Below are 18,441 nucleotides of genomic sequence, written 5' to 3'. Positions count from 1 at the left end.
TAAAGATGTGATCGGACCTCCGAGTCATTACAGGATCAATGCTGAGAGCTATTGCCCTTATCAAGATCGGATGTCCGACGTATCAACCCTGTGGCTAGAGACTGGTGTGATCAGCGATAACTAGCAAAGCCCAGTCTTGTTGCTCCTTATCGGGCCAGTCCCTTCGTGCCTAGACCCCCTAGCTCAAGCCAAATCCTGCATGCTAAGCTTCTTATCATGCACCATGACAGGTCCATGTCTGGAACTGATAACGTAGCCCTATATGAGAGCTACCTATCTGGAATTCGTGGTCGTGGTTGTTGGCACCGAATTCTGGTGTTGGTAGTCGTGTCGCGCAATCACAATGGCCGCCCGTCGCTTCATCAGATTCCTCGAGACAGAGCCAGCACCCGAGAACCACGCATCCACTGGCAACGGGCGGTGGTCGAATAAGGATCTTGAGCCGACGTACCCCGAGGAGAGGACATGGACGTGGTAAGCACATTCCCCACTACCACTCGATGTATCCTCATTGAAATCGTGGAGCTGACGAGACAATGTATCAGGTATAACCTCCCTCTCTTCTGGTTCTCCGTCGCATTCGGGGCTACGGGGTGGAATGTCGCGGCCAGTTTGGTGGCGACCGGCCTGGTACAGCACCCAACCTATACCAAGTCCCCAGGACTTGATATTAACTCTGCGAATAGACATGGTCCCAAGCATTCATCTCCTGCTGCCTGGGCTCCTTCATCGCAGCCCTCGGCGTAACAGCCATGGCACGGCCAGGAGCCACATACCACATCGGCTTGTACTTCCCCTTTCTCCGAACTCCCCTCTCCTCCCTCATGCCCGTAAACTAACCAATTATCCAACGGCCAGCCCCGTCCTCGCCCGCTCCACATTCGGCCTCTACGGCTCCTACTTCTTCATCTTCATCCGCGCCGCCGTCTGCATAGTCTGGTACGGGATCCAAAGCATGTACGGCGCGAACCTCCTCTCCGTAATGCTGCGGTGTATGTTCGGGCACCGGTGGACCAATTTCGCCAATTCCCTGCCAGCATCCGCAGACGTAACCTCACAGCAATTCCTCTGCTTTTTTATTGTGTGGCTCGCCGAGCTCCCGTTTTGCTTCGTGCACCCGACGAAAATCCATCTGCTGTTTAGCATCAAGGGAATCGTTATGCCCTTCGTTACATTTGGGCTGTTTGGGTGGTGTATTGCAAATGGGGCGGGGATGGGGAGTATACATCTTGCTTCTGCGTCGGGTTCAGCGAGCCCAGGGACGAATCTCGGATGGGCCGTCATGGACGGGATTAATGTGATCATGGGCAGTCTGAGCCCCATGCTCGTCAACCAGCCTGATCTGGCGCGGTACTGCAAGAGACCGAGTGATGCGGGCTGGCCGCAGGGCGTTGCGGTGTTCGTCTCCAAGGTTGTGGTGTTCTTTTTGGGACTCGCGAGTACGGCGAGTATTCAGGGGAAGTGGGGGACCGCGTATTGTACTACACCCCTTCCCCCTCCTTCTCTTGGCTCTTTTTTATTTTATAGGTGGCTTGCTGATGAAAGTGTAGGGAACATCTGGGACCTCCTCTCCGCAATCCTGGACCACGAGTGGACGCCCGCCTCACGGTGCGCCGTGTGGCTGGTTGCATTCAGCTTCCTGATTAGCCAATTCGGGACGAATTTCGGGGGCAATTCGATCCCCTTCGGGGCCGATATGACGGGTCTGTTTCCGCGGTTCTTGACAATCAGACGCGGGCAGGTCCTTTGCGCTATCTTGGGGATCTGTGTTGTGCCTTGGAAACTCCTGGCCAGTGCGGGTGATTTTTTGTCTTTCTTGGGCAGTTATAATATTTTTATGGCGCCGCTTTGTGCTGTATGCCCCCTGCATACCACTTATATTGTGGATTGGTTGCTGACTGATTATGTATAGATTGTGATAGCAGACTACATCTCCCGCAAAGGAAACATCCACGTTCCGTCTCTATACAACACATCGAAGGGGAGTCTGTACTGGTTCTGGTCCGGCGTGAACTACCTCGCTGTCTTTGCGTGGATTGCTGGTGTTGCACTTGGCCTACCGGGTCTAGTTGGTGAGTACCAGCCTCAATCCGTGAACGCTGCCGCGAAGAATATGTTCAAGATGGGCTGGATCCTGACGTTCGTTGTTGCGGGGGTTGCGTATGCGGTGGTATTTTGGTTTGTGAAGCCGAGGGCTTTTCCAGATGGGGATGGAACTAGTATGGGAACGGAAGGCAGGGGGTGGGAGTATCTGGCTAAAGAGGGGCGGAATGGGTTCCTGGATGGTGAACGGGATGTGGTGGTGGGGGTGGTGGTTTCGGAGGGGCCGAAGGGTTCGAGGGATATGGACAAGGGCGATAAGATGAGTGTTTGATGGGAAATCAATTCATAGATAGGGCTTGATCTCGGCAATCAGAGCGAAGATAACAACCGATAAGGACTGTACCCCGCCACCAAAGCCAGAATTGGGGAATTGGGGTAGTAGGGGTCGGCTTTGGTCCGATTTATTAATGTAGATCCCCGCACCGCGCCGCACACGCCACTCTTCGCTTTCTCTCTATCTCACCTAACCGCGTATATCATTGTCGCCATGGAACCCTATCGACTATCAGCATCGCAAGCCCTGGATCTTGTTCAGAAGAATGAGCTTACCGTCGAAACCTACGCGAAATCTCTCCTCTCGCGGATCGAAGACCGCGAACCGACCGTGCAGGCATGGGCGTACCTGAACCCCGAGGCCGTGCTCGAACAAGCCAGGAAGCTAGATCAAGTTCCCGCGGATAAACGAGGGCCGCTGCATGGTATTCCGATCGGTGTCAAGGATGTCATCTACACGAAAGGTTCGTGACCCTTCTCGTCATGGCTCTCGGCCGAAAGCGGGATATGGTGGGATTAACCAGACTGGAACAGACATGCCAACGGAGCACAACTCCCCCCTCTACAAAGACAGCCTCGTCCCCGTGGACGCCGCATCCATCGCGATCCTACGTGCTGCAGGCGCATTGATATTCGGTGCGCCCGTCCCAATCCGCATCTCCCCTCTTTCATCATTCCAGAAACCCTAATCTCAACCGATGGACTTAGGAAAAACCCAAACAACCGAATTCGCCAGCACAACAATCGGTCCCAAGACCATAAACCCACATTCCCTCCCTCCATCGAAACCAATTCGCACACCCGGCGGCTCCTCCTCGGGCTCCGGCGCCGCAGTCGCAGACTTCCACGTCCCATTTGCGCTGGGGACACAGACGGGCGGCAGCATTATCCGGCCTGGCTCGTTTAATGGGATCTATGGGTTCAAGCCGACTTGGGGCGCTGTTAGTCGTGAGGGGCAGAAGGTTTATTCGTTGACGCTTGATACCTTGGGTTGGTATGCTCGGTCTATGGCAGATCTACGGTTATTGGCGGGTGTGCTCGGGATTAGGGATGACGAGGGGGTGAGAAAGATGGACGGGTTGAAGGGCATGAAGATTGGATTCGTCAAGGGGCCTGTCTGGCATCTCGCTGGCCCCGGCACAATTGCCGCAATGGACAAGGCGCGCGCTTTACTTGAAGCACACGGCGCAACCGTGACGGACGTCGACCTTCCACAGCAGTTCGCGAACATGCCCGACTGGCACGCGAAGATCATGGCGTCCGACGGGAGAACAACGTTCCTACCTGAGTACCGCATCGACAAGAGCAGGTTGCAGACGTTCCTGGCGAACCAGGTCGAGAACGTGAACGGGTGGACGCATAAACAGGAACTGGAGGCGTTCGATGGCGTTGCGGGTCTACGCCCTGTTATTGACGCTATTGCTAACCAGTACGATGCGCTGCTTACGCCGAGTGTGGTTGATGAGGCGCCCCTGGGGAATGAGAGTACGGGGTCTGCGGCGTTTAATGGGATGTGGACGGTATGTATCTTCTACCTAGCTTAGTCCTGTTTGTGGTTATTTTTGGTTTAGAGTGGTTGGCTGATCTGTTTACTTCAGGCATTGCATACACCCGTTGTGAACGTCCCCGGGTTTCAGGGCGAGAATGGAATGCCGGTGGGTGTGAGCTTGGTGGCGGCGAGATACAAGGACGAGCAGTTGTTAGAGGTTGCTGAGGTTGTTGGCAAGCTTTTTGAGGAGGAGGGTGGGTGGAACTCTGCCCTGTAAACTTGGAAGTCCAGTATGGTGATTGCGTCTAACCACAGGCTAACTTGAAGTGCATCTCACCATACCATCCCTATCTTGCTACCGTGGCTATCTCCTTATCCAGCTGTAAAATCAACCCTCAAATTGAGTCTCGGCTTCTTGAAACACCTGGATTGTCCTACCTAGGTAGGTACAGTGGTACCTTCTCCCTACATAGAGTGCAGGGTGTGCACAATCAATTGGCCGTCTGTGGGCGTCAATGCTAACTCCACTTCTTGTGAAGATTAAGTATCTATCATATTGGTTGGAGTATTGGTTGGATTGCCGGAAATCCATCTGTTCGCCACGAGGCCAACCAGAAATGTTACAGATAAAAAGCAGGTTTTCCTCAGACACAATCCCAGGATACGCTGATTGTTAACACTCTGGTTCACTGGCCTTGGTGGTGTGCAAAATTCTATCTACCTAATGTGCCTAGGTTAGGCACAATGTGTAAAGGCAGACACGGACCCTTTCACTGTTGCAATGCAAGGAAATAACAACGAAGCCAAATAGACTGAACCAGTGAATACAAGAGCAGACAAGGACGCATTCACACACTGATCCTTCCACTGTTGCAATACAAGGAAATAACAATAAAGTCAGATAGGTAAAACCAGTGAATACGACCGAAGGCCACAATAAATCAGGGACCTTTTTCTTTCACCTCATCAGACAAAGCAGTATTATTTGTGATCCGCAATACCGATGGAGCGAATATATAAAGCCTCAACATATCCCTACGACATTTGAACTATTCCCTACCATACCACAAGCACCTTCCAATCCAGCCAACGCTTGCCTACTATTCTCTTCAACAACCGAACCGCGCTCCCAAACCTATTGGAAACTCAGTCTACCATGTCTTACAACGAGAAACACCCCGAGACCGCCGAAAAGGCCACGCAGATCCTCGACGTCTCATCCAGAAGCAAACACAAATTTCCATCCGAGCTTCCCCATCAACAGCCCCAGAAAGCAGCGTGGTACGAGCGCCTCCTTGCGATGGTCCAGCCAACCCATAACCCAAACGATTCGGGGGACTACACGGGTGTACATTGCCATGCTGCAGGATGATCCAGAAACCACCAAGAATGCGAACAACCAATACGAGGAGCGCCGCATCTGGTACGGTCTCGTTCTGCATGGACACCAAAGCAAGCTATGCGAGCGGTGGTTCATGGGCAAGCAAAAGCCACTGCGCACGGATAGGCATGGAACCAGGTACTATAGAATCGAATACGAGTGCCTGACGGCCGACATCGAGAAGCTTCAGCTCGAGGGCATGGACCTGGAACTGCTAAGGGTTGGCGAGCTAAAGCGCGAGCACCGCGATGGGTTCATGGAGATGATAGCGAGCAAGAATGGGGCGTATAGCCAGCGCAATTGGTCAGGGCCTTGCTTGATCGTGCGTGGCTTAAAGGCTTCCTAGACAGACATGATGTGTCTTCTTTGGCAGAGACTTTCCGTCTCGACACAGGCGACCATGGGCGGTTATCTGAGCCATTGGAATTGAGTTTTTCCTCGCCAAACCCTTGCGTTTAAAAATATATAATAATAGGCCAAGTGGTATCTAGAAGAACTAGCTAGCTTGTTATAGCTTCGGTTTAGTAGACTTCCATACCGTAAAGCTGCATCAGTTGATATACTACCAAGGTGTACAAGACTTGTTTCTAGTCCTGGGACGCATAGAACATCGACGATCAGCCGAAGGCCAAAAGCAGATCCCAAACATCCAACACTCATAGGATCTGCATGCTCCCCTTGTAAAAAAATAACATAAAATCGTTTATTTTAGCTCCAAATGCGCTTAACTCGATTGCGTTGTCGTCATTGCGTGCAAACCCGGTAACCGTCATATGTATAAAGGCCTTTGTTACCAAAAGATCAAGGCGATGTGAAGGAACAATTGGGACATCAAAGAGGCCCCTTCCTGGATCAGGTGAGGAACCCTTTTTAATCTCATCTAAAACACGCACAAACATACCCCCAGGTGAAGGGATCGACTCATCCATACTTGTCCCTTCACAGTGTAGCATAGGTCTGATAAACAATTTGATGCCATAGGGCGTCGGCTTGCATCCTCGGACCCGAACAATCGTATGTTTGATACTGGCTTGACAAGGCGAATCAGGCATCCTGGGACTTAACTGCCACGGAGTTACGTGTACCAAGATTGCATTCGGCTCCGTGTGGTTCGTGCCGGCTGCTCGGGATAGCGGGACTGCGGCAATAGACTGGGGACCCACCCGGGTATCCCGGTCCCCGCCCAATAGCCTATTGCCTTTGTGTAACCCTAAATTTTCCCGATAGAGCCTCACGGAATGCCGATAGATGTACTTAAGAACCTGGTTAACGCAGGGAAAACTCTCTTGGATCCTTGTGATCAGACTAAGTCTTGCATTCAGCGAGGCTGCTATCACTATAACAACCGACTAAGCGACTTTGCAAACATGCAACGAATCGTCATCATCGGCACCGGCTTCGCCGGCATGTGGGCGTCCCTCGCCGCAAAACGTCTTATCGAACTCAGCAAAGTCAACGACATCGAAGTCATTGTTATCTCACCTGAACCAAGACTCGTCGTACGGCCTCGCCTCTACGAATCCGGTGCGAAGAATATGAGTGCCCCGCTTGACAATCTCTTCAACGAAGTCGGCATTCAATTTATTCAAGGATCTGTCACGTCCATCGCCCTCAACAATAGGATAGTGGATATCCTGAAGCCAGATGGAACGCACCAAGACCTGGCTTTCGACCGCCTCATTCTCGCGGCCGGAAGCCGTCTCCGGAAACCAGCTATCCCGGGGCTAGACGAGCACGCATTCAGTATCGACACCCTTGACGATGCAGCAAAGTTCGAAGACCATCTAGCAGGCCTAGCGCAACAGTCCGCAAGCCCGGCCGGGAATACCGTCGTCGTAGCAGGCGGCGGATTCACGGGCATCGAAATCGCAGCCGAGCTTCCTGCCCGACTCCGGTCTCTTCTCGGAACAGAGGATATCCGTGTGATTGTGGTCGAAAGGAATGAGCAGATCGGCCCCGAACTCGGTTCCAACCCACGACCAGCAATCCTCGCCGCGCTAGAAGAGCAAGGCGTCGAACTGAAACTCGGCACCGCCGTCTCCTCAATCTCCCAGAACGGCGTAACCCTTTCAACCGGCGAACAAATCCCCTCTAACACCGTAATCTGGACAGCCGGTCTCGAAGCAACACCCCTCACAAAATTCATTCCCGGCAAAAGAGACCCCCTCGGCCGAACCCACGTCGACAGCACCCTCCGCGCACCAGACGCAAAAGAGATTTTCGTCACCGGCGACGCCGCATACGCCGACACAAACGGGTCAGCCCACTACGCGCTCATGTCGTGCCAGCACGCTATGGTGCTGGGACGCTTCGCGGGGTATAATGCGGCGGCTGACTTGCTGGGTTTGGAGCTAAAGCCCTATCAGCAGAAGTACTATGGCACGTGTCTGGATCTTGGACCTAGCGGGGCGGTTGTTACGGAGGGGTGGGAGCGCGATGTGAGGTTTACGGGGTTGCAGGCGAAGGAGGTCAAGAGGTATATTAATGGCGTGTTGATTTATCCACCGGTTGGGGGGAAGGAGGAGGTGTTTAGGGCTGCGGATCCTGATGTAAGGGGGCCGACGCTTGCTTGATCCTGTTTGGTATTGTTGAGGGCATATGTGTAGTGCTTTTTCTCTATGATACTGTTTTCTATTTTGAAGTAGTTAGTCATGATATTCGTACCTAATGTTGAGTTCTTGAGCGGATTCTATACCACCGTCTAATTATATCAATCAAAATACTATAAAGACTTGGACTCTGTGATATGCGCGATGCATTCAAGGCCTTCGAACAGTACCTGATCAAGAGCCGGACTTGTTATTGAAAATTGAGAGCTAACTTTTGCACATACTTGATTAGTACTACTCCAGGCGTTGCTGATTCCACACCAAGCCGTTTGAAGTAAGGAACGCTCGCTTAGAAATGTGGCACAACGGGATCTTCATGCGCCCACCCCCAAAGAGCCCCTCAGCCGAAACAATCGAAACATGGACCCGGGGCCTCGAAGACCCAAGCACCCTAACCTTCGCCGACCGCCAAAAGCTCCTCCACCGGCACCCCTTCGCCGACTCAAATGCCTTCTGCAAGAAATACACAGGACTGAGCTATGACGCGCTAACCGACAAGGCAATCGCAACCGACGACCTCACGCGCCAGGAGGCATGGCTCATCTGCCACGGCACAGCATACCACATGGAAACCGGCGACAAGGAGATGCTCGACGGGATCCGGTGGCCGGCGGAGATCCGCACGCTGTGCGTGGATGTTAAGCGCGTGGCGGAGACTGATCGGGACCGCGCCGCGATCAAGAATGCCCGTGCGGCGCTGGGTATCCGTGCCTTCCAGCGCACCCACCGCCTTCGTCTTATGGGTGCGCCACGCATTTTTTGTAGTCACGCATTTTCTATAGTTTTTTAAAATTTAAGGTTATATAATAATAAATATAATTATTTATTAATTTAAAAGTCTTTTTTTATTTTTATAGTATATTTTTTATTCTTAATTACCTGCTAAATATTCTCCTGCGGGCGCTGGGTAGGCTTATATTTATAAACTTTTTTAAATTACTTTACTAGATTTCTCTCCTCCGCCGCGTGATTTTTAGCTTTATAGTTACTTATTAACTAAATTATATTATAAACCTTTATAATCTTATTTTAGGATAGTAGTTTAACTTAATACCTAGTATAATTTTAGTATTAAGACTTTTATATAGCGTGTATTTTATAAATTACTTCCTGTGTTATTTATAACTCCTCCAGCTTTAATATCTAGTGCTAAAAGATCTTGGTTAAATTTTACCTTACCTTATTTAAAATATTAGTAATATTCTTTATAATCTTTACTTTATTTTTTATAAGCATGTTAATTATTACTAGAGAACTATTCTTAATATTAAAAAATAATAATAAAGGTGGTATATAACTCCTGCGGAGCTCTAGTATAAATATATTAGGGATTACTAGCTTATTATAAAGCTACTTAATAATTTATACTTTATTAACTAGCTAGATTCCGCGATCCCTAAATACTTTTTAAATAATTTATTATAAGAATACCTTCGCGCGTATTAATATAATAACTTATTAAAACTTAGTCTTCCTGTATTACCTACCACCCTAGAATAATAAGTTATTATTTAAAAGCTAGAATTATTACTTATAATTAAGAAACAGCTTTTTGTTAAGCGGCTGGCAAAGGTAAGTTAAATAAAAAAAAATTTAAATGGAATAATACTATTATTCTTGCAGTATTATAAGAATTTAAGTATAAAGTGCAAGCTATAATTATTAAATATTAAGTAATACTTTTTATTTATTCTTATACACTTCTTTATAGCCTGGTTAAATTAAATTAGCCAGCCAAGCGCGAGTTTATTTAATATTTATTTATTTAATAAGATTATAGTAATAGTACTAGCTAGTAAGGCCTTGCTACCTTAATACTAGTATTTTATATGGCTTTTGCTTGCTTTAAAAATAAAAAATAAATTTATAAGCTAATTATTAGTATAAATATACTTTACTATAGTAATAATTTTACCTTGTTTACCCTTTATAAGATTAGGGTAGTTTAATTTACTAAAAACCTTGCAAGCCTGCCCCTGGCCTGGTTAAAATCTATATTTATTAAAGTTATATACAAGGCAGGCAGGAATACCGCGGAAAAAAACTTCTAGCTAATAATATTAGTATTTTAAAAGCCCTGTATTTTTTACTTAAATATATCTTAATTTTTTAATTTTTTTACTTTACTAGTGCAAGACCTAGGTATGCTAGTATATACTTCTTAAATTAATATAGCTATATCTTACTAACCTTCTTATCCAGAGACCCCGCGCGGGCAAGTGCCTGGTTTACCCACACCTTTATAATAAAAGCAGTAAGCGGGAGGTTTTAAGCTTATATTTTTATAATCTAGTTAACTAAGGCCTTTTCCTGGTATAACTATAAAATATTTTTTTTATTATAATAAAAGTTATTAATATTTTTACTTTTTTAATCTAGCTTTATATTATCGTGCTAGACACCATGAATTCTCGCGCAATTTTTATAATGTTTAGTTTTTCTTTAAATAGGGTAATAGCAACAGCTTTACTTAATTAAGTTTTATAATTTTTATAAAAATTAAACATGTTATGCGGTTATATAGGTTAAAGAACTTCAAAATTTAAAAAACTACAAAAAATGCGTGACTACAAAAAATGCGTGGCGCACCCATAAGACAAAGGCGGTGGGTGCGCTGGAAGGCACGGATAGGCATGAGCGTGGATGCTGGGGCGTGAGTGCGATGTGGACGCGGATCTCTGTGGACGATCGAAAGAATATGCAGTGGGCTAGTCGGTTGCCGTCTGTGCATGAGGTTGAGGGTATACTTGTGCGGGACCCAGAAGCTAGCTGGGGCTTTGTGTGCTTCCGGACTTGCTATGATGATGAGGGGGCGTGGAGGCACTTCCAGGAGCAGTTTGCGGCGTGTGTAGAGCTTAGCGTTAGCTTACTCCAGAGCCGTGAAGAGACTCTCTGGGACGGTTCTCAGGCAGCGGTGGAAGATCCAGTGGATTGAGGATAAGGAGACGCTTGATGGCGCGGTACTGAATGACCTGTATATCGGGTTTCGAGTGATGCGTGAGAATGGAGAGGTACTGCCTGGTTTGCGGCGTGATGTGTTCTTGTACGCGAATAAGGCTGCGATTCAGTCGTCGCTTGATCATCATCCGCTGCCTAAGCGTGGGTTCGTTGTTGCAGGAGACCCGGAGCAAGACCCTAGCAAGATGCCAAAATACCTCTATAAGTTCAAAGGCAATGTCCGCGTGGCATTGACCAGCGTGTTCAACTGTTTTTTTGCTCGGCTGATTCCGAGAGGCGATCCGGAGGATGATCCGACCATGACTCGGGGTGATAGGCAGAGTTGGGAGGTTATATGGAAAAAGGCAAGGATGTACAATAGAGTCGACAGTAGCTATCCTCCCCAGTCTCAACACAATCGCTACTAGAATGATATTCCTTGCACGATGCTCATGCTATTGGCTCAACTACAGGTCCTTAAGTTGAATAGGGTAGATAAGCATGGCCCTTGATTGATTGTATCTTCAAGAGCGGCCAACTGATATCGTAATGCTTAGGGTCTCTACCGTATCTACGGAAGATACGCCGCTTATCAGATATCCAGCACGTTGGCCGCGTTCGATAAGGCATGTATATGTATCTATATTATGTACGTATTATTCTTTCTGGGAAACAATTTACCAAGAGATCGAGCGTATGAAAGCCATGCCGATACTGAAACCAAACACCATGAGACCTCTTCCAGCAGGATATACACACCTCTACCTTGTTTCTTTGAGGAAAATCAAGACCTCGGTCTGGGCGCCAGTATCATTGCAGTAAGGATGTTCTAACGGTAGACCATAGACATCGAGTCCTTTAAAAGACATGTACAATGTATCAGCTGGCGATTTCCAACGATTGACTTTATATCTGACATGATTAGTTGTTGCAGAAGCGGGCACGATCCCCGTCGTCTCAGGGACCATGGGGGAGGCTGTTCATCTGGTTTGTACCTCTTTGACCATCTTTTTACAGCTTTGTCGCTCACGGATCATGCGTCCAGACACATAACGAAAGAGCTGGACTCATCAGCGCAGCCCGCTCGGCTCTAGATGAAGTTGGCCTGCATCATGTCCCCATTTTCGCTGGCGCCGGGGCCCCATCTACACGCGAGTCGATTGAGCTTTGCCACGATGCTGCGAATGCAGGTGTCGACTATGTCATGATTGTTCCATCGGGCTATTACGCTGGTGCTTTACTCTCGGACACAGCCTCTATTAGAACTTACTTCGTGGGTATTGCTAAGGCATCGCCTGTGCCAGTGTGTGTGCCCCTGCACCTACCCGATTTCGAGGTCTCGTCTATTACTGACAGCGGCAGAATTATCTACAACTTTCCTGCTTAGCTGGTGGAATTGACATGGATAGTGACCTGATCCTGGAGATCATCAAGCAATCCGGTAATATCTGTGGCGTGAAGCTGACGTACATCTACCTACCTACCGTGGCAGTGACGGCTCAATCGCATACTCTACCTAAGCGGCACCATGAGCTGACTATGTTTTAGATGCGCGAATGTCGGCAAGCTCACTCAAATCGTAGCAGAAGTTGGTACAGCCGAATTTCAGGAAAGATATCCTCGCCAATTCGGCTTCCCCTTCCGCGCTATCGACGGCTTTATCGACTTTCTTCTCCCGTCCGTTTCGGTCGGCGCGGCGGGCGCAATCACTGGGCTGGCGAATATCTTTCCGGCGAGTAGACTAATGGCTTTCTTGTTCGAGTCTTGTCCGGGCTGACTTTACTAGAAATCCTGCGTGGAATTGTGGAGACTGTGCCACGATCCGAAGTCCCAAGGGGAAGCAAGGGAGCTGCAAAACCTGATTTCCCTGGCGGATGGCATTGCGTTGAAAATTGTAGTAAGTGTCACTTTTGGACGGAGTGAGATGGTCTCGCATCTAACCAGCACAAATGTAGATTGCAGGCATGAAAAAGGTTCTCAATGGACGTTTTGGCTATGGAGAGTGCCCCCGACTCCCACTTCTCCCAATGTCCGGCGAAGCGGTGGAAAAGATGTTGGAGAACCCGCGCTGGAAGGCACTTGCGGACAAGGAAGAGCAGTTAAGCGACCAATAGATGTCCAAGGAGTTGCGTTATCAAGTCCATCTACCGTGTAAATCTCAATCAAAGATAAGCACTTATCAGGATTGGAGTTCGAGTTGAAGACACCCTCTCCCCCGCCCCGGCTCGCTCTTCCGCATCGAAGTTCTCACCACGTAGAGCTAGATATGGAGACAGGTACTAGAACAGGACGCCCGTACAAGTCCCGCAAGTCACGGCCCTGTGATGCTTGCCGCCGTCGAAAGGTGACCTGTGATATGGCATGTGGGCCTCCATGTCACCGATGTACCCGCTTCGAGCAGGCTTGTACTTTCGATCAGGGTCTTGGGCCGAGAAAACGACCAGAGAGAATGAACGGTCATGTCCAGGGAGACGTCGGGTTTCTGCAGGCAGAGCCTATGGCATCCATGCCAGATTTTCACGATGAACAATCGCCTTTGCTAGGATCTTCCAGCCATAGTGCGAGCCCTAATAGCGCGACGTCAGGCAGTATGTCGACCATACAATGCAGCGCCCAGCAGGTCAACAGTACAAACTCGCTCGAGTACGTCCCCGGCATTTTCACCTTCTATATTGGCTCAACGGGCGTTTCGGACGTGCATCTTCTCCGGCGGGAGAATGCAAGTATGTCGACGAACATTACACAACAGGCCAAATTGGCCTGTACCACCGGAGCTGCCATCAAAGCCGTCAATGCCGACAGCAAGGATGTCGATATCGCAGCGGGTATTATCACCGAATACCAAGATGCAATGCGAGACGGCTGGTCGCAGGACGAGGAGAAGAAGCTCATGCGTTGGGTCGACTGGCGACTTATTCCAGTGGTATGCCCACCCTTCCCATTGTTCATCAACCTACGTTATACCAGCTGAACCGGCGTGGTGCGGCAGTTGTTTATCTGCGCGACCCTTTCAGGCCTCGACAAGACAGCCATCTCCGCCGCCGCAATCTACAACCTCCGCGACGACCTCAATCTAACAGGAGCCCAATACTCCTGGGTCGGATCAGCTCCGTTCTTTGGCGGCCTTGCGTTTATGGGACCCTCAGCATACTGCCTCCAGCGCCTGCCCTCGGTCCAGTTCTTCGCGTTCAACGTTCTCTGCTGGGGAATCATGGAGATGCGCATGGCTGAGTGCAGGAGCTTCGGCGGACTCTTCGTCTGCCGGTTCCTCCTCGGTGGCTTTGAGGCGCTCCTAATCCCGGCCGTTACGCTCATTGTGTCGATGTAGTATCGAACTGAAGAACAGCCGAAGCGGAATAATATCATTCTAAACGTCATCGCACCGATACTAAATGGGCTCATCGCATGGGTCTGCGGTTATCACACCGTGTCTTTCCCAACCTGGAAGATCATCTTCCTCCTCCTGGGCTTGGTGACGACAGTCTGGGCGGGTGTTGTGTATTTCTGTCTGCCGGATGACCCGCTCGATGCGCCCTGGCTGTCCCAGCGAGAGAAATACATCGTCGTTGCACGCAAGGCATCTGACAGAGGAAACACGGATGTCGAAGGGCAGACGGTGAAAAGGGAGCAGATCTCCGAAGCGTTCGCGGACGCCAAAAGCTGGCTTATTTGGTTTGCTATCGTCGCGTTGCAAGTCCCCAATTGCGGGCTTACGACCTTCAACACGCTCATTATCTCCGGTCTGGGGTTTGACGCCCTGCAGACTTCCCTCCTGGCTATGCCGCCCGGCGCGATGGGCACGATATCCGGCATCCTCCTGTCTTTCCTTGCTGCGACGACAAGACGGTACAGGACGGCGCTCGTCGCCGCTTCTATCCTGCTTCCATTGCTGGGCGCTGTGCTGTGCTATGCGCTCCCGCGAGATAACCTTGCCGGGCAGTTGGTTGGGCTGTATATTCTCTAGTATGGCTTCTCTCCGCGTCTCTCCTGCTGTACTATCGACTGACCCAAACAGCACATACTGGGCGCCCTACGTCACGCTGGTTTCGGTCTACCAAGCCAACATCGCCGGCTATACAAAAAAGTACGTGGCCCCTATCCAAATTCCGCCCCCTGTCTATCTAGGTAACAAACCTAATATGGTACTCAACAGAACCGTTCTCTACGCCTGGTCCTACATTGCCTGGGCAGTGGGGAATATTATCGGTCCCCAAACGTTCCGGAAAGACCAGGCGCCCGTGTACACCGGCGGCACCGTGGCGATGATTGTATGCTACGGAATTGCTATTACAGCCATCTCGATGTACGGCGTTCTCTGCCATAAGGAGAACAAGAAGAGGCAAGTGCTGGGAGAGCCGATGAGCGGGCAGGACTGGTTGGATTTGACGGATAAGCAGAATATCGGCTTTAGGTATACTACGTAAAGAATCTCTGTTCTCAGTTATTAGTAGTCCACGTATTGGGCTACCTAGGTACCTATGTATGGTGCAAAGCAGGAATCAAGCTTTGTATCTGCCAGGGCATAGCTAGGCTCGACCGCAGCCAATGTCGGGTGCTGAGGACTGGGAATGATACCAGCATGTCTTCGCAACCCCTATCTACCAGCTGTTGGTATATACCATGAGGACAGGCCTCTTGGAATTCGATTCAATAGTCTAGCGATACCATAAACATGCTAACGCCATATCCATACAAGGTAAACCATCCTCGGCGATCGCTCTTTACTCTCCTTCAATGTGTCTGCCAGAAGTCCGATGCGCTAGGGGTGTCTAAGAAAAACCATATATTGTTGTGGCTTTGCTTGCGTAGAACGCTGTACGGTGTCGAAGCTCATCCTTCAGCCCGATTTCCTCCCCTGATACTCCGCTCGGAACCTTATTCGTCGATAGTCCCGCAGCCCGCAAATCAGAATACATAAGGTCAGCAAATCATGCAAGTGACAGCACATTCCGTGAGACAATGCATGCAAGCGATCAATAGTCCGCTCTAGCGCCCCGACCCTCGTATAAATCGCACCAATCCAGTTGTGACGATGCAAGGGTCCTCCCTGCGGACCCAGATCGACAGGGGTGATACAGCGCGGAATGCAAGCGACGTGCATTACCAAGGGGTGAGCCATTTTTGGGTTCTGACACGTCCTTCATGTCAAGCCCAAGTGAATTTAAAACGCCCATCGCCTACCAGGGCCTGAAGTTATGGAGACAGAGACAAAGCCATTGTCCAAAGCTCGGCTCCTCCTCGAGCGATGGCGCCCCTCCACCACATCTTGCTAGCCCTCGCCGCCCTAGGCAGAGGAAGTTGGGCCCTTGCATTCTCGAAGCGCGCCCTAATCGCCTCGGTCCCGCAATCAGCCTGGGATGCACTCAACGCCAGCGTAAACGGCAACTTGCACTATGGCGAGCCCATGCTAGCGCCATGCTACACGCGCTACGACGCCGCAACAGAATCGCCCAATCTCGACCTACCTGAGTGCGCTGCAGCACAGACCCGCGGCGGAAACCTGGAATACAGCACGGCGCAATTCGGCTCGTACGTTAACAGCCAGTGGGGCGGATGTCAGACAACGGGGGAGAGTTGTGTTTTTGGTGCGATCAGGCCGGATATCTTGACGCCGCTGCTTAATGAGTGTAGGCAGGGGAGTGTGCCGAGACTGTATGTCGATGTTCAGAGAGTGGAGGATATGCAGAGGACGATGGAGTTTGTGGCGATGTGGAATGTTACACTTGTCGTTAAGAATACGGGGCATGATTATATGGGGCGTAGTTCGGCTCCGGACAGTTTAGCGCTATGGTACGGCCTTTTTGCATTTGGTTTACTCTCCCGTCGAGTTCTGTTTTTGATAAGTGGCTAGGATGCACAACCTCCAACCCCCCATCACACTCGACAAGTCCTTCGCGCCCGAAAACTGCGCTGACTCCGCAGGCGCGGCAATAACATTCGGCGCTGGCCAACAATTCGGCCCGATCTACGACTTCGTCGAAGAAAACAACTACCGCATCGTCGGCGGCAGCTCCTACACCGTCGGTGCCGCAGGCGGTTGGATAACGGGCGGCGGACACAGCGTTCTCACCAACGAACTCGGGTTGGGCGTCGACAACGTCCTGCAGCTGCGCGCTGTGCTTCCCAATGGGACATATATCACAGCGAACAGATGTCAAAACCAAGACCTCTTCTTCGCACTGCGCGGTGGAGGGGGCGGGAATTTTGCTGTTATAACCGAAATGACGACGCGTGTCCATCCCAAGAAAACAATGCAATTCGTCACGATGATATTCACGAATATCGGACCCCTCGCGCAAGCCCGACTCATGGAGATCCTGGTTGAGAATGCCCTGAGATGGGCGGATGAGGGGTGGGGCGGGTATATCAATGCGTTTCCCTTATTCACGAATTTGTTTCTCGGAACAGCGCTGCTGGATCACGAGGCAGCGACGGTGTCAATGAAGCCATTAATCGACTTCGCGACGCTGTTTAATATAGGCATCCTTGAGGTCAAGAGCACGGAGAGCTTTAAGGAGGGGCTGGACGGGTTCGTGGCGATCGAGGAGCTCGGTATTGCGCCGGGGTCTGCGTGGGCATTGTCGAGCCGGATACTGCGGAATGAGTCTTTTGTCCTGGAGAAACGGGCGCAGCTCTCGTCGCTTCTTACCGACTTCTTGCAAACTACGCAGGACCCCCTTGAGCCGTCGACACAGATCCTTGTTCTTTGTCTCACTATGCCGACGATATACTCGAGGGATATTTCCGATAGCGATAGGAAAGATGGACCCGGGTACGCGAGTATCTCGCCACACTGGCGAGACAGTATCTGGCAGGTCCTGCACTTCCGCACCTACGATGGGACGATCACGAACCCGGCAATCGTGAAGAATATTGCGCAGAATGCGCACGATGCCATGAAGCCGCTCAGAGAGTTTGCGCCTGATACCGCGGTGTATATGAATGAGGCGGATCCGTGGGAGCCGGATTATGTTGATGCTTTTTGGGGAAGGGAGAATTATGATCGCTTGCTGGGGATAAAGCGTGAGGTTGATCCGCAGGGCATCTTGAGGGTTTGGAAGGGGGTGGGGTGGGAGGAGTTTGGGGGAGAGACGGAGGGGAGGTTTGGGTGTTATCCAGATGTTGGGGCTTGAAATGGTTGACAAAAGTAAGGGCTATTGTTGGTGTGTACATCTTTGCTTGGGTATTGGTATAAAAGTCGTTATCATTCCAATCCTTTCCGTCTCCGCCAGTTCCTCTCCGTATTCGTCACCCGTCCAGGTCTGTATAACTCCCCATAGAATTCTCTTGCTTCATCATCCGTCCTCCAGCGTAGGATATCATAATCGCTTGCTGCCGTCATCGCCACATCGCGATTCTGCGTTGTCGCCAGCCGATCTTGGAGGACATGCACGTTGACACCCTGATCTCGGAAATTGTTACCCCATGCACTATCCTCGCCGATCGTCATGAAGATTGTTATCCGCGACGGCGCTATCGGATAGTTTAGCAGGTATGCAAGAGCATCTGCATCGACGCCTGAGAGGATCGGTCCGATGACGAAGTTGTGCCCTGCTTCAATGGCCTCGTTGATGGGGTGTGCGTAGTGGGCCTGGAAATAGACGTTGTCTGGCCCGGTGTCGATTGGTCCGGAGATGAAGGCCACTTTG

At 50.3% G+C, this 18,441-nt stretch overlaps 7 protein-coding genes across 7 annotated transcripts; 6 read left to right on the top strand and 1 right to left on the bottom strand.

Annotated features, from left to right (window-relative positions):
• Positions 1-343: 343 nt before the first annotated feature.
• Positions 344-2,374, top strand: BDW74DRAFT_185766 (nucleobase cation symporter-1 family protein; the record flags this gene model as incomplete). Its single annotated transcript, XM_073731112.1, has 7 exons — positions 344-474; positions 546-630; positions 687-787; positions 859-1,478; positions 1,551-1,855; positions 1,913-2,178; positions 2,221-2,374. The coding sequence occupies 7 exons, from the start codon at positions 344-346 to the stop codon at positions 2,372-2,374; spliced, it is 1,662 nt and encodes a 553-aa protein (XP_073582823.1).
• A 216-nt stretch (positions 2,375-2,590) lies between these two features.
• Positions 2,591-4,142, top strand: BDW74DRAFT_185765 (amidase; the record flags this gene model as incomplete). Its single annotated transcript, XM_073731111.1, has 4 exons — positions 2,591-2,840; positions 2,911-3,012; positions 3,085-3,896; positions 3,975-4,142. The coding sequence occupies 4 exons, from the start codon at positions 2,591-2,593 to the stop codon at positions 4,140-4,142; spliced, it is 1,332 nt and encodes a 443-aa protein (XP_073582822.1).
• Positions 4,143-5,021: 879 nt separating this feature from the next.
• On the top strand, positions 5,022-5,592 carry BDW74DRAFT_179186 (uncharacterized protein; the record flags this gene model as incomplete). Its single annotated transcript, XM_073729398.1, has 2 exons — positions 5,022-5,168; positions 5,233-5,592. 2 exons carry the CDS (start codon positions 5,022-5,024, stop codon positions 5,590-5,592), a joined length of 507 nt encoding a protein of 168 aa, XP_073582821.1.
• A 1,021-nt stretch (positions 5,593-6,613) lies between these two features.
• On the top strand, positions 6,614-7,819 carry BDW74DRAFT_185764 (NAD(P)/FAD-dependent oxidoreductase; the record flags this gene model as incomplete). Its single annotated transcript, XM_073731110.1, has 1 exon — positions 6,614-7,819. The coding sequence occupies one exon, from the start codon at positions 6,614-6,616 to the stop codon at positions 7,817-7,819; it is 1,206 nt and encodes a 401-aa protein (XP_073582820.1).
• A 5,824-nt stretch (positions 7,820-13,643) lies between these two features.
• BDW74DRAFT_168546 (uncharacterized protein) lies at positions 13,644-15,216 on the top strand (the record flags this gene model as incomplete). The annotated part of the gene is made up of 5 exons (XM_073726851.1): positions 13,644-13,715; positions 13,782-14,048; positions 14,121-14,755; positions 14,808-14,876; positions 14,946-15,216. The coding sequence occupies 5 exons, from the start codon at positions 13,644-13,646 to the stop codon at positions 15,214-15,216; spliced, it is 1,314 nt and encodes a 437-aa protein (XP_073582819.1).
• An 821-nt stretch (positions 15,217-16,037) lies between these two features.
• On the top strand, positions 16,038-17,925 carry BDW74DRAFT_185763 (FAD-binding oxidoreductase; the record flags this gene model as incomplete). Its single annotated transcript, XM_073731109.1, has 2 exons — positions 16,038-16,582; positions 16,644-17,925. The coding sequence occupies 2 exons, from the start codon at positions 16,038-16,040 to the stop codon at positions 17,923-17,925; spliced, it is 1,827 nt and encodes a 608-aa protein (XP_073582818.1).
• Positions 17,926-17,991: 66 nt separating this feature from the next.
• BDW74DRAFT_155083 (uncharacterized protein) lies at positions 17,992-18,283 on the bottom strand. The gene has a single exon (XM_073724778.1). It carries the CDS (start codon positions 18,240-18,242, stop codon positions 17,997-17,999), a length of 246 nt encoding a protein of 81 aa, XP_073582817.1. The 5' UTR covers positions 18,243-18,283; the 3' UTR covers positions 17,992-17,996.
• Between the last annotated feature and the right edge of the window lie 158 nt (positions 18,284-18,441).

This window comes from Aspergillus multicolor (genome assembly GCF_047715735.1).
Source record: "Aspergillus multicolor strain CBS 133.54 unplaced genomic scaffold BDW74scaffold_16, whole genome shotgun sequence".
Lineage (NCBI taxonomy): Eukaryota > Fungi > Ascomycota > Eurotiomycetes > Eurotiales > Aspergillaceae > Aspergillus > Aspergillus multicolor.
This window is presented reverse-complemented; position numbering and strand designations above follow the sequence as displayed.

Coding starts and splice junctions, on each gene's coding strand:
- BDW74DRAFT_155083 (XM_073724778.1), bottom strand. CDS start 18,242: ATGACGATCGGCGAGGATAGTGCATGGGGTAACAATTTCCGAGATCAG.